Source organism: Salvia splendens, chromosome 17, assembly GCF_004379255.2.
Source record: "Salvia splendens isolate huo1 chromosome 17, SspV2, whole genome shotgun sequence".
Classification (NCBI taxonomy): domain Eukaryota; kingdom Viridiplantae; phylum Streptophyta; class Magnoliopsida; order Lamiales; family Lamiaceae; genus Salvia; species Salvia splendens.
The window spans coordinates 10,986,076-11,000,816 of NC_056048.1; the positions used below are offsets into that span (position 1 = coordinate 10,986,076).

The 14,741-nt window shown below is 36.7% G+C and overlaps 2 protein-coding genes and 1 pseudogene across 2 annotated transcripts; 1 reads left to right on the plus strand and 2 right to left on the minus strand.

The window, feature by feature from the left end:
- Positions 1-51: 51 nt before the first annotated feature.
- Positions 52-4,952, minus strand: LOC121774680 (annotated as a pseudogene).
- Positions 4,953-6,097: 1,145 nt separating this feature from the next.
- Positions 6,098-6,930, plus strand: LOC121774724 (thioredoxin H1-like). The gene is made up of 3 exons (XM_042171598.1): positions 6,098-6,197; positions 6,494-6,616; positions 6,690-6,930. Exons 1-3 carry the CDS (start codon positions 6,102-6,104, stop codon positions 6,834-6,836), a joined length of 366 nt encoding a protein of 121 aa, XP_042027532.1. The 5' UTR covers positions 6,098-6,101; the 3' UTR covers positions 6,837-6,930.
- On the minus strand, positions 6,845-12,075 carry LOC121774723 (beta-galactosidase 3-like). Its single transcript, XM_042171597.1, has 20 exons — positions 11,926-12,075; positions 11,507-11,746; positions 11,286-11,381; positions 11,070-11,182; positions 10,781-10,847; positions 10,593-10,685; positions 10,341-10,484; positions 10,086-10,174; positions 9,883-9,988; positions 9,685-9,772; positions 9,395-9,513; positions 9,151-9,315; positions 8,891-9,069; positions 8,692-8,801; positions 8,490-8,599; positions 8,211-8,321; positions 8,013-8,126; positions 7,724-7,926; positions 7,304-7,640; positions 6,845-7,215 (listed from the first exon to the last, which is right to left on the minus strand). Exons 2-20 carry the CDS (start codon positions 11,675-11,677, stop codon positions 7,096-7,098), a joined length of 2,535 nt encoding a protein of 844 aa, XP_042027531.1. The 5' UTR covers positions 11,678-11,746; positions 11,926-12,075; the 3' UTR covers positions 6,845-7,095.
- Between the last annotated feature and the right edge of the window lie 2,666 nt (positions 12,076-14,741).

The window sequence follows — 14,741 nt, forward strand, 5'->3', positions numbered from 1 at the left end:
AAGTAAAAAAAAAAAGAGCACTTTGAATTGGATCTTGATCACAATGAAAAATAAGAAAGTATGCTTTTAAAATTAAAATAAGGAAAAAGTTTCAAATTCAACTATGAAATTATAAACTAATTGCCAATAAAGAACAAAAGGTGCATCACTGTTGCATACGCATCTAAACTCCAAAAAACAGATTTATACATATAGATATCGATTTTTCTATCATTCAGGGGTAATTTTGTAAAAGCTCACCAGTCGAAGAATGCCGAATCTGAACTCAGGCATATCTGTTGTTTGCCTTGACAGTTATCTTTCTACCTAGTCAGAGAGAAGTTGGAAAATCCATATTTTGTGTTGTTAGTGAGGTTTGCTAGAGTGGCTGTGACGACATACGAGGCTTTCCCTTGCCGGAATTTAGGTATTGGGAGACAAATAGTACTCCCATCACGACAATGAGGCAGCCCACGAGCGTGCTGAAGAATAAGGCCCCTGGTTGTCTCGTCTGGACAAAACCATACACCCCACTAGAGGTTACCAGAATGAGATCCGTCAGTCCATCGTTTGAGAAGTCATCACAAACCAAAGAGTGTGTTGGAGGTGCAGGGAGATCCACAGAAGTTAGTAAAGCTCCACCGGGCGATAGCACAACAGCTTCTTGATCCCCTGCTGCAAGAATCATTACTTGGCTGAAGCTTCTTGATGCCCTGCTGCAAGAATCATTACTTGGCTGTCTTGTTGGCGTAGTGGAAATGGCTTTAGCGTGGGAATGACGGTAGATTCTGTCATCCCAGATGGAGATGGAAGGTTCGACCTTGTAGCGCCTGTCAGGAGTTGCCAATTCCAAATGGCATCATGTCTGTGCAAGCCAGGAGAGTATGATGTGAACTGAAACATATGTAATACAGTACATTTTTAATCCAGAGTAATACTTAGTAGAAATATTATGTTACCCACCCATACATAAAAAAAGCTTCAATAATATACTTAGCACTAGCAGTTAGCACACAAAAGCATTAATTTCCAAATTATCGTACTCTTCATGCATGTGCGTATTATGAGATTTTATAGAAATCTAAGAATGAATCTTTCTCCATCTCTGATTTTTCACCTTACATAGTGCCCAGATGCCAGATGAACAGCTTCAATCCCTTCCTTTTCATGAGCAACAACAACATAAGGTACCCACCATAACTGAGTATAATTTATTATGGTAGGTATGTAAGGCATATTCTGCAGAGTCAAATCAAGTGATCAGAAAATATGAAAATGAGTACTGTCAAAAGGCCAATGTAACATGAATTGATTATCAGCAACTGCAACTGCAACTGTGCACATTCAAGGGATTTCAATATTCCATATCAAACCCATTAAATCTCCAACCTCTTTGCTAGCAACTAAATGATCATAGCCAACACCTTCCTTAAAATGTACTATTATTTGGAACCCTAAAGATTAACAAAACCTTGTACTTAATATTTATAGGATTGTGCATCATGTGTAAAGATAAAAGTTTCTCAACAACACAGTGTACTCTAAGGTCTACATACTACAAGCATCTTACTGTTACCAGTAGGTAAACAAGAAGAAAAAGGAAATTAAATAATAAATACTAAAAGAAATATTGAAATCTCACTTTCTTTGTTTTTGCAGATTTAGCCATGTTAACTGTCTTGTCAATGACAGTAGAGATCTTTTTTGTCACATCCTTTCCAGGAGATTGCTTTTCTTCAGGCTTGTGTAAAGGGTAGTTAGTTGTCTTGCCAGGTAATTTCTTCAGTGTTTTCCTCTTGTGACGCCTGAAATGTGCCAGCTTTAGCATAGTGTCTTCCCGACGTTCCTGATAAGATACAATCCACAGTTGTCAGGATCATGAATGGACTTTATCATAATATATTTTGCATTGGGAATGAGAGAACAAAAAGACCCAACTTACCCAACGGTGTGGCATGACCGCCAGAATAGATTCTCTACATTCCCTGCACTCAAACTACAGCAGACAACAATGAAATAACTTATCCATCAATTATGCCAATAGAACTGAAAGAATATCTTACAGATAATGACATTTCTCTTACACAGGCCATACATATAAGATCTCAATAATGTGGCCCAGGTAATTGAAATGATTATTACTCCACAAGAATGTGAATTTATGCAATAAGACTTTGTCCATACTTCTGATGTGTCACAATCACAAATAGCAATACCGAGTAAATAAAGTGGTATAAGCAGAGAATAATCAACTTCTCCTCATCCCCCAAACCCTTCCCAAAAAAGTAAACTTTCATACTCTCTCCAAAATACACTTGACAACAAGTTTGAAGTCATGGGAGCAATTAATCATCTTCACCGAAAAAAGTATCAATCATCAGCATCTTAGTCAAATTTTACATAGTGGCTAACCTCTCCAGGATGACGGGTATTTAACGCATGGACGTCGAGTTTGTAGTTGTGCTGTGGAATCAATTGTGCTGCATCAGATGCTTGAGCCTCGATGTTCTGCAAGACAGGAAATTTTAAATCAGCCTGAGGACGCATTTCAAATAAGAGGTGGGAGGGAAAAACGGATAGCGCATTTTGTTACACATGCTACTATTATGATCTTAGCAACTGTTAGTCAGAATGAAATTAATGAATCACAAAAAACTTGTATTAGGAAATCGAATCGATCAATCAAAAGAATGTATATTGGTTCAAATAAACGCTTACCTCTTTTTTCCTGGTCCATCGCAGTTCACCACTCCGACCAGAAAAGGCATAAAAAGCGAAGTGCCGTAAATCTACTGTTCCTGCACTTTCAGACTCCTGAAAACACAAAGAATAAGTATACATAATCCATGCAAAGTAATAAATTGATTAGAAACAAAACATGCAAACTGAGAGACAACTAATTTTGGGGTACCTAGAAAAAACATACAGATATTGTATCTCCTGTAGCTAGAGCCTAGATCAACTGTTGGGTTTTTCATCCATTCAACAAAATAAAAAACATAATTTCTTAAGTATCAACATCATGACTGTTCTTACATCCTTTTCTGTGGCACTTCTTCTGTGTTCCTCAGCCTTTTTCTCAGCCATCTCAATCTCCTCAAAAGGATCAATATGCATCTGGGATTACAAATAGAGATAGAAGCAATTAGAAATTTCGAATAAAGTACCAAGCAAAGAGATAGTAGTCACCTAAAACCAAGCATTCATAAAACATCCTAACATTAAAATTGCATGTTTAGACAATATAAAAAATATTATTTCAAAGGGGAGTAATGATAAAACTTTTCAGTAAATAAAAGAAATGCTGATGATTAACAGATTAAGTAAGCTCAACTTTATCATAATAAGAACTAAAAGAACCAGGAAATTCTCAAGACTGATTGAAAGACCAACTAAGTCATACTAAAATCACTCCATCGATTAGAAAATTAACAAATGACGACTATAACTAAGATCAGTAAACCTTTCAAGACTTTGAAATACCCACACACATAACTTTGAAATTCCAGGACTATCCATTTACTAACTTTTATAGTTGTCTGCATATAATTTAGGCATAAAGTTAAAAAACATTACACAGATTGCCTTCCAAATTCTGGTAGGGAAAAAAAATTTCAATTAGAGCTCTATGCATAAACAATTTAAATATACTCAAAAGGATAAGAAACAAACATGAGGCTGCATCTCCATTCTCCCTCCAACAATCACCAAGCCAGCATCTCCATACCTCAATGTATAATTACTAACCGAGATAGCAATCTCCCTGTGATGAGCATTATGGGGAAAATCCTTCTGCCAGAAGAAAAGAAAATTGTAATCAGTGCACAATGGGAAGCAGACCTTCATATAATTAAAATACTAGTACATTTGATGGTTATCCATCATAAGAGCAATGCAAATCTTCTGATGCACCTGTAGATTTTCTTCCCATAGCTTCTTGAGGTTGTGGTCAAAGCACATAACAGACCACCCCGATGTCACAACAACTAACAACTGCTTCCTTGCTTCCCTTTTATCGTAGGTTTTTTCAATAACTCCAGTAGCCATTGCCACAGCACGCCTCCCTGTTAGCTATGCGGGTTTTTGTCAGGCAAAAGAGAGACCTCTGCCAGCACTCGTGCTTCACTAAACCCTTCATCCACACATCTTGAATGGGGTTCCAAAACCTAATTGCATAATCAGCATACAGTTAATTCTCAAACCGGACGCCAATTAGCCTTTAACGAGTAAAGCTGAAGGTTGCATTCTTATGACTTCTGAAATTCATTTTGATGTTAGCTAAAGCTGGTTTGTTTAGCAACACACCATGGTGGACATCTGTCTCTGGCAAATTCTAAACCACATTTTAGTATAGCTGCTGCTCATTCTTTTCAATAAAAAATTTATATATAACACTATCATCTCATCGACGTTAACCATAACAAACATGCGCACAACTGCACAAGCAGGAGGACAGTTTGCAGACAAAAATCAATACTCAGTACCAAATAATACCTGAATTTTTGCATCGTGCGTAGCTATAAGGACCTCCTTCTTCCCGTCGCCGTTCAAATCGGTAAGTATCGGCGGCGGTAGGCGGTGTCCCTCGTATTTTACAGGATACTCATCGGAGAGATGGAACCACGCCTCTTTGAACGAGAAATCACCCTCGTGCTACATTCATCAATCAACATTGAGTAACATACTAACCAACTCCAAGGAAATTGAGTCAAACAAGCACTCTGCTAGGCTTTAGCGAACAAATTGAGAGCATACCTGGAGAGAGAAGAAAATCGCGAAAGCCGATAGCATCAGGATTGCTAAATCTCGCTTCCTCATTTTTAATTTCCTCTGGTTCAAAAATTGTTCCTGATTATTGGTAATTAATAGTATGTGCTACTGCTTATGAATATTTAATGGATCAATTGCAAAGCAGGAACGTTTCAATCGTCTTCCAAAGCTTCCTGCTTCTTCAGTATATAAACGGGTCGCGATATCAAATTCATACCCAGTTCACGTGGTAAATGGCTTAACCCGCCCCGATTATATAAATTAATTATATTTGCATGGAAATAAAATAGCACCGACAAAATTTCTAACTATCTAGTCGAAATTATAGGACAGCTGTCATCATAATCCATATAATTTGTCACGTGTAATTTTCATTATTATTAATTAAATCGAAAAAGATAAAAAAATTACCAAATTAGGATTTTGGATGAAAATGTCAATATAGTGTTTCGAAAATATCAACACAATGTTTTGAGAATGTTAACACATTGTTTATATTGACATTCTACGTGTATTATATTGACATATTTTATATATCATGTTAACATTTGTTGTTGTACGAAAAAATTGAAAATTTTCTAATTTTTTTTTCAAATTTTGACATCGGAACATATGCAAGTGAGATCTCGTTAGAATCCTTATAAAATTATCTTTAATTTGATATATGTTGTGCCAAAAATAATTTAAATCGAGAAAGTTCTATGCGTTTTAAAGTTATAAGATATTTTTCAAAGGTTAGTTACAACTAATTTGTTGTAAATTGATCTTAATATTATTATTGACGTTTTTTATTGATCGTATTGACCTTACGGGGCTAATGATCTATGTCCTTAATTTAAATATCTAATAGCTATTATTTAGTTATAGTTAGCAATTAAGTACATAATCAAACTTTTTTTAATATTTTATATTGAAAATTGATTTATAAATATTAATTAATAAACTAAATGTCATACTAATGATTTTGTAACACTACGAAAAAAATTAAAATTTTAACTTAAATATTTGTAATTTAAGAAAAACAGTAATGTGTTTTTTACTAATATTGTATAATTAATTCGTATCAAGTTCGAATTCATGTTATGATTTTACACAAATTTTCTATATCACTTTTTTCTTATTGCTACATATAATACAATAAATAAAAAAATTAATTTTTAATTAAATTTAAAAATTTAAAGATATTTAAAGTGACTGTTATTTTTGTTGCTATCTCCATTCTTGAAAAACAGAAATACAAAAATAGAAAGTTTAGATTTTAAGGGAGGTAATAGGAAAGAAATTAAAAATAGAAAGAAAGGAAATATATGCGTATATATAATGTATTAAATCTAACTGAGAAGGTTGGAGAAATGTCTACGTCGGAATCTGAAGGACAAGTGATCGGTTGCCACACTGATGCTACCTGGAACGACCTGCTTCAGAAGGCAATGGACAATAAGAAGTTGGTGTGTATATTTCTCTGTTTTTCTTCAAATTGGATTTTTTTTCAATTTATTGTTTTTGCATGATTTGATTATATCTGGACTGTTCGACGATTGGAGAGATCTGTTAACTTATTTTTTATTTTTATTTTTAAGATCCGGTTCAGTTTCAGTTTTTCCGATTTATGTGTGAATTCTAGGTTTGATTTTGTTGCATGTCCAAGTAATGAAACACACATTTCTATGCTTATTTTTATGCATGTTCCCAAATTAGTTGATCTATGTTCATCTCATTCCTTTTCTGCTTTTGTTGAACGCAGGTAGTTGTGGATTTCACTGCTTCCTGGTGCGGACCGTGCCGGTTCATAGCTCCTTTCTTCGCGGAGTTGGCTAAAAAGTTTCCTCAAGTGATGTTCCTCAAGGTGGATATTGATGAGTTGAAGGTAAATTTAGACCAACACTTACTATTCATTCCTCTTCAATGTTTAAAATGTTGTGGTTTTGATGTTTCCGCAGTCGGTTGCTAGTGACTGGGCAGTCGAGGCAATGCCGACCTTCATCTTCCTCAAAGAAGGGAAGATCTTGGACACCATTGTAGGAGCACAGAAAGAAGAGCTGCAGCAGACCATTGCTAAGCACCTCAATGCTACTACTACTGCCTAGAAATATGCTAGTACTGAATCAGTTACTTTCATTCTCTTGCAGACTAATAATGGCATTTTATTCAATAAATTCATATGCTTTTTATTCAAAGCTACATAGTTGCCTAGATGTTATTTTTCCTACACTTAGATTACAAATAGAAAATTTCCTGGTTAACATTTACCTAGAGCTATGCAATCTGAATCAGGTATGCAAACACCAGCTTCACACAGCACAACTGGATCCCTTTTATTCACTTTTTGCTTCCGCGCTAGATACATTATTTACGAGGGGCACATATTGCTTCGACTGAGAGACACTTCAAAATATTGGGGCAGGGATCTTTACCAAAGTTATTGTTTGATATTGTCACTGAGCATCTTTGCTTCCCTACGCAATTCTGCAAGATTGGGAGAGATAAAATCGTTTAGATTTAGAACGAGGCTCTGTTTAAGCTTTTTTGATGTTTTAGTGGATTATGACTGTACCTTCTCTAAGATGTCATATGATGTCGGAGCATGGCATGTTCCTTGCTGAAAGCTTCCGCAGGTTCCCAAAGGAGTTCCGAAGCTGGCAAACTTGATGGAAGATATGGACTGCCCCAGACCACAGTGAAGGTGAATTTTTGGTTGGTGGAACACTTGTGTTCTGTCATTGCTTTCGATTTGCCATCTCTTACTGCTTGGATGATACTCAGAGACATCTGCACAAACTGTCGTCACTGACCTCTTGACGAGAGTGATCCCTTTCGGGTCACCTCCAAGTTCTTCAAAAAGCACGAGGAGATTCTGTGTTGGTTTTAGCCATGACCTTGGTAGATGATACCTGAACGCATTTCTGATTAGTAAAGTTCAACAGAAAACAGATCACAGTGCTCTAAATTGATCAGTTTATGAATTTGTAAGTACCATCTTTGAGTTGGTTTTCCACAACCAATTTGACACTTGGGAGGCTTATAGACGCCCGCGTAACTACAGCCGTTGCAGTCACCAGCTGCGTATTCGGTCCAGTATCTTCCGAGACTCTCTCCATTGACCCACAGTTCGCCTTTTCCCATGCTACTCATATCCAAAGCTAGTGGCTCGTCTCCATCAGGTGGGTCGAAGTACGTCTACAAAGCAGTAGAGTTTGAGATTTGAAAACATGATTTAACCTTTTTTGACACTTTTTTTGTGAATTTTTTTGTGGGGGATTTACCTTATGCCATGCTAAAGGTTGATCTTTCTGTGCACTTAGTGAACCCTTTGTCCAGTCGACGGAAGAAATGCTATTTGGAGAGATGAGATTCATCGTTTCTCCCTTTAGTCCAACCTGCTCGAAAGGACTAGAGGTCACGAGAATGTTTTTTTACCATGAAATCTCTACTTGCAAGAACCTGAGATGCTAGATGTAAACCTTGTATGTCCATTTTACCCAAGACAAGTCCAATTTTCCCCGGTCGAGTCCATGCAACACAACGGGAGGCTGGACTCCAGTCATATAGTTTTCAAAATGTCCACCAACATTCTGCAATGGAGAATAATGCAGTCATGAGAGAGAAGTGATGTATCCAGAGATCAATTGAAAATTTGGACACTCAATACAATTTCTGAACTCGAAACTCTTAGTAATGTCACAACCACGAAACAAATTACAATGAAATTGATAATTATAAAGGGAGAATTCAGAACTAACTGGCAGTCCAACTGCGACACTGAGGAGACTAATTTTATTCGATCCAGCACGAAGATTGATTTCCCCTCGAAAGGTGAATCTCCTCTTCTCCCTCGTCCCAAAGGCAGAACCTAATGTGGCAGCCAACATTAGCTATTAATAACAGAAAAAACAAGCTATCGTAATCTCTATAGAATCAGAAAGACTGCCATATATGGCCTACCGGAAAGCTCTCCATTCACAAAAACATGCAGAGCGTGACCAGCTGACTGAATGATAAGAGTTGGGAGATCTCCACTGTGAAGAAAGGACTCTGATGAGTCAACGTCAACGCTGTAGAAACAGACTTAACACGTTAACTACATCACAAGCCCGTAAATCTTAAAAAGGTAAGACTCAATCAGCCAAGATTTTTAGCTCACCTAGTTGTGTACCAAAGATAATCACTAGCATCTCTAGTAACATTTATCTGTTCCAAGAGGCCGACAGCAGAAAATGCTGAGCCTTCGTCAGAAGAATATAAATCTTCATTATACGTTTCCCAGGAAGACATTTTGCTGTTGCTTGGCAGCATGTCCAATTGCGATGTTTGGACACCAACCTGGTTCATAATTATTTTCCAATTTTTTTATGTAGTATAATATTTCCTCCAAATTTTGAGTAATTCACTTAGATTACGTACTTTGGCTGTGTTGAAAGCTACGCTCTTGCAGTCGGGAAGGATGCTGATCGACCAAGGAGGCAGGCTATAATGAACGTTATTGAACATCACTTTTGCCGCAGAATTAGTATCATAATTTGCAAGAAAGGCTGCACAATCTCCAGATTCTGAAGAGTATACGTGAGCCTGAAAAAAATGTTGAGTTTTCAGGGAAATTTATCAAAAAATTAAAACGCATCAACAAACTGTGAAATATAGGTAAAACCTGCTGAAGGTTTCCAAGTGAAGTCACAGTGGGGTCAGCTGAAACCAAAGCTTTCTCACATAGTTTAACAGCTTTGTGCAGCTCTTTAAGATGACCATACTTAGGTTGCCTGATCAAACCTAAAATGTTGAAGAATCACGGATCGATTCAGCTATCAGAAAACATTGATTCTTATGGCATCCATTTGTCATTTGCTAGAAACTAGTGCTGCAAATTGGTACTTTGCTTGCTCTTTGGCAGCTTATAATGTTCCTAAGGATGACATAGAGTTTCAAATCAATGAATGTTACCATATTCGTCAAGTGGAGCATCATAGTCGTAGCTTGTTGTTATGAAAGGCCCTCCAGCAGAGCGCCCAAAATTCGTGCCACCATGATACTGTTCAGACAGCGTAATGAACTCAAATGTTGCAACGAAGACATTTTGCAAGATAATTACAAACAATGTAGTTAGGTGATTTTCAAAAGATGGTAACCATCAAAGCATACCATGTAGTAATTAACAAATGAACCCCCATTTTGGATGAATTTAGCTACAGAAAATGCCAAATCTTTAACTGGTCGCTGGTAAATTGGTCCACCGAATTCCGTAAACCTAATTATTGGTTCAACACAGAGATAAAAAGGTGAAATGCATTATTAGCTGGGTTACTTTAGTAATTGAGAAATATAAAAAATAGGAAACTACCCACCAGCCACTCCAAGCCTCAGTCCAGATAGACGGTTTGTAAGGCTTGTTTGGGGAGAAAGTATCACAATAGAATCCGTTGCACGAATTGATCTACCAAAAGCATAACATAGCTTCATAATTCAAATGTGTACTTCATTTTGAACTCTTGCACACAAGTAATAATGTTATGCCTCGTGTAAGTATGCCCAGTCAGATTCTTGTAAATAGTATAACAAGCTTGTAAAACAAAAAGCTGATCCTCATTTTTTGTTCTTACCACAGGATCTGGTGCGTCGTCTTCCTTGCACATCACCCAAGGAACACCGGTATTGAGTCCAACAGCCATCTTTGCAGCCCAAGTCACATATTGATGACCAGGCTCACCAAGTTGCTTCGCTTGTGAACCGTACTCGTTCTCAACCTGTGAAAACAGTCTAATTAGAACTTGAAAACACAACTAATTACAAAGTCATGCCATGGCTCATTGATGAGTGGAAGAGTGACACATTGAAGAGGTGAAAAAATGGACCTGGGAGAGAATAATGGGGCCACCCTGAGATTCATACAGATCTTCAGCCTTCATCATGTCGACTATCTTCTTAGTAAAACCTTCCATTGCCATCTACCACAAAAGAAGCCATCAAATAAGTATTATACACAGATTCTAACCAATAACAGAAATTACTCCCATTTCAGTAATATACAGGGAACTGAAACCTTGAATGGCTCATTATCTGTCCTGAAGCTAATACCCGGCACATATTTCAGCCAGACAGGAAATCCTCTGTCGACATAAGACATTGTCAGTGAAAAATCAACAGTTCTGCAACTAAGACCTATTGAAAAACTGCTAAAACTTTGAAACTGTGTGTATTTGCATGATTAAAGACAGTGGTAAATTAAATGTTATACTAAAACTTTGAAACTGTGCGTGTGTGTGTGTAATTGAATATAGTGGTTGATCTTCACTGCCGGTGTAAGCAAACAGAAACTTTCAAATTCTTACCCAAAATTCCACTCTGCACAAACATAAGGCCCAATTCTAAGATGAGCATACAATCCTGCTTTTTGAATGGCTTTCACAAACCTCACCAAATCATATCTCCCTTCAAAGTTATACTGAAACACACAAATAGCATTCACCAAACACAATTTAAGCCCAAGTTCAGCAAAATAAAGCAGAAAACCAACATTCTTTAGATAAAGAGAGAGAGAGAGGTACATGGCCAGGACTAGGCTCATGAGCATTCCAAAACACATAAGTCTCAATCACATCAAGACCTCCATCTTTAGCCTTGTTTATCAGATCTTCCCACATCTAAAACACAAGAAAAAAGGAACGCATTTCACCAAACACAAACTTCCCTCAAACTATGCACCAAGATCTTCCATTTCACATAAAAATTTAAGAATGTTGTAGAAAAAAGATCAGATATTTAGTACCTCAGGAGTGCTTCTGGGATAATGTATAGAACCAGAAATGAGAATTCTTCTCTGCCCATTGATTATCAGGGCCTTCCTATCATAAGTAACACTGCATTTCACCACCCCACAAACAAGAATCCCCAAAATGCAGAACCCCAAAATCCACTTAGAAGATGAACTCAGTCTCATATCTAACTCTCCAATCAACCTCAAAACTGGATCTTTTCTCCTCTCTCTCTATCTAAGTTGCATGTATAACTGTACTAACAGAGAATTACAATAGAAATCAAGAATCTTGGAAAAATAATGAGTGTGTGTGTGAGTGGTGAGCATAGGAGTGTCACAAAACCACAGAATTGAGCATATGCTGCATTTCTACTTCAGGTTAGGACACGAAGCAATAATAGAATGAATGTGTGTGGTGGTGTGAATCTTACTACTAATACATAAAATCTGTATATACAGTTCTTGTCTCGAAGCTGTGACTGAGCAAGCGAGCTACCTCAAGTGCTCAACACTCAAAAAAGGCAAATTTTTGTGGTATGAAAAGTGCTAAAAAAATAGAGAAAGTGGGAACAGTAGAAAAGGGAGGGACACCGACAGCTCGGATGAATCTAAAACTGAATTAATATTTAAAAGATAATTAATATTGGTAATTGAAAGATTTGTAATAATCCAGATTTGCTATTGGTTTGTGTGTGAGTTTCATTTTAAAAAGGGTTAATATAATTTTATTATGATAGTACTACTATTTTATCGATTTAACTAACTAAGCCATTCGAGAAGTGTTGCTTTAATGTCAAGAAAGCTAGATATGAATCATATGATAGAATTTAAACTTACATGAAACGTTTTGTAACCATATTATGTGTTGGAAAAAAAAGAAAAAAAAGTGGATAATTAGTCTTTACAACATTTTGTTAAGTTCTGATTCAGTCTTTACTGTTTATAGATATGAGATTTATTTTGGGACTATTCGAAACGAATAGATCGATGCAATTAACGAAAAAGTAGGTCTTTTTGACAAGCAAAATAAGCTATTTTTCAAAGCACTTTTTTTACTAGTGTTAAACTATCCGTTGGAAAAAGATTATTAGTTGGAAAATGTTTTGCCATGTTGATCATATTTACATTTGTTTCAGATTTATTTGAAATGAAGGCGAGAAAATTTTTTAAAATTAAAATTTACATTATTGAAAATCCTAAAAATTAAAAATTACATAATGAAAAATCCTAAAAATTAAAAACAACGACATCGACCTACTGACGCCATATCACACTCGAGATGCTCAATAAGGAGTTTATTTGACTCGAATTATTCCGGCATCATACAGATAGTGCCGACATTTACAGCTTGCAGCCAATATCCATATGGTAATACTTACTCCGTCCAATAAAAATAGAAACTTTTAGGATGAGATGGGTTTTTAATGTACAATTGGTAAAGTAAGAGATAAGTATAAAGAGTCCACCTCATTAGAAAGAAAGGAGTTGCCAAAAATAGATGTGAGCTATTTTTATGGAACTGGCGAAATTGGAAAGAGTTTCCATTTTGTGGGATGGAGAGAATATGTTCTTATCGGCGGGGGAGGTGCGGAGGGCTCTTAGCTTGGTCCACCTCCCCTGCCTCTAGCTTTTGTACGTCGCGAACAGGTTCTCGACCCCCTCGGACCGAAGCCCAACCCTCCGCCCTGGGGCCAGCTCCTCCTCATTGGCCTTGGTTTGCGCATTGCACCCTAATAGTATTGATATTCTAAAAAACATATTTCGAGCCGTTTGCACGATTATAATTGCCTGGTAAACAATAAACTCTATAATACACTTTTAACCCAAGGTGAGAAAAAGTAACTTTATTACATTGTGTTTACTAATGCATTTATAATATGTTTATCAAACATTGAAATGTATAAAATACAAGCAAGTCTAATTCTTCTGCAAAGTATACTGGTTGTGAGCGTCGTTCAGGTAGGTAACACGATTGGTTTTATGCAATGCTTTACAAAAGAGAAATCGACTTTCACAATCTATTTCCATAAATGGAATTCTAATTATCTACCTGAACGACGCTCACACAACACAAAATCGACTCACGCATAGTCCATGCTTTAAATATGGGAACGCAAAAGGTTATTGTCACTCCACGGTCGCCACTTCTCTCTGTCAACTCCACCGTCGGGCATCGCCGTCTGTCGACGCCAAGAAGCTCGTCGTCAGCTTCATGAGTCGTTCATTTCTGTATTTTGAAGATATTTTTTTTTATCTCATTATTGAACTATTTTAAAAGTGGATAATATGTGTATGTGTGCATGTGTTTTACTGTTTTTCTCAGTCCAGATAACAAATACGCAAATATGAATAATAATATAGTAACAAATATATGTAAAAAAGTGGAAAATATATGATAGATGATAGTAACAAGACTTTAGCTACATTTACAGTCAACACGTGTCTGACTTTAAATAAATTACCTCTTTCCCACTGAAGATAACCCACTTTCCTCCTTTTTCGTCTGTCCCAACCAAGATGACCCATTACTTAATAAGGAAATAATTATGAAAAAAATAAGGGATTTTAAACCTAATTAATTAACCCTAATTAATTCACTAATTAACTACCCAATTGACCGCTCACCCTCTGATTCTCTCCAACGAACCCATAGATCTAATCGGCGATCTCGTTCTCCGGCAATATTCTCCTTTCACCAATCTTCTTTTTGTTTGTGCCAAATAGCGCAAAGGCCGTCACCCTCCCCGCAATGACCGACGAGACCAGTGCGTTTTCCGGCGATGTCAAAACAATTTTCCCAAATTTCAGGCGTATTGCCGATTTTGACGACGGAGATCATGGATGAATCTAGCCCGGCCAAGTTTGACAGTAGTGTGACTAAATTTATTCGTTTTTAGCATCGCATTTGTCTTTTGGTTATTGAATTTCTCGATATTTCGATTGTTTCTTTTTTTTTTAGTTTCAAGAAATTCTTATCTTGAATGAAAATTCCCAAGTCTCGATGGGGTTATACTATCTGGAGAAGTCGACTTTCAGTGCTTGCCTCCTAAAAAATTGCTTAATGGATCTTCTTAGTTTCACAAGCCGGCAGGATAAATTGGACGACAGGATTGATTTTTTGTGTGGAAGACTCATTTTTGCCCACCATGACTTCCTCTAAATCAGTTGTCGTTTTAGTGTTAGGAAGCAATTTAATTTTTTGTGTGGAAGACTCCTTTTTGCCTCATCTATTGTTGAATTCTGCCGC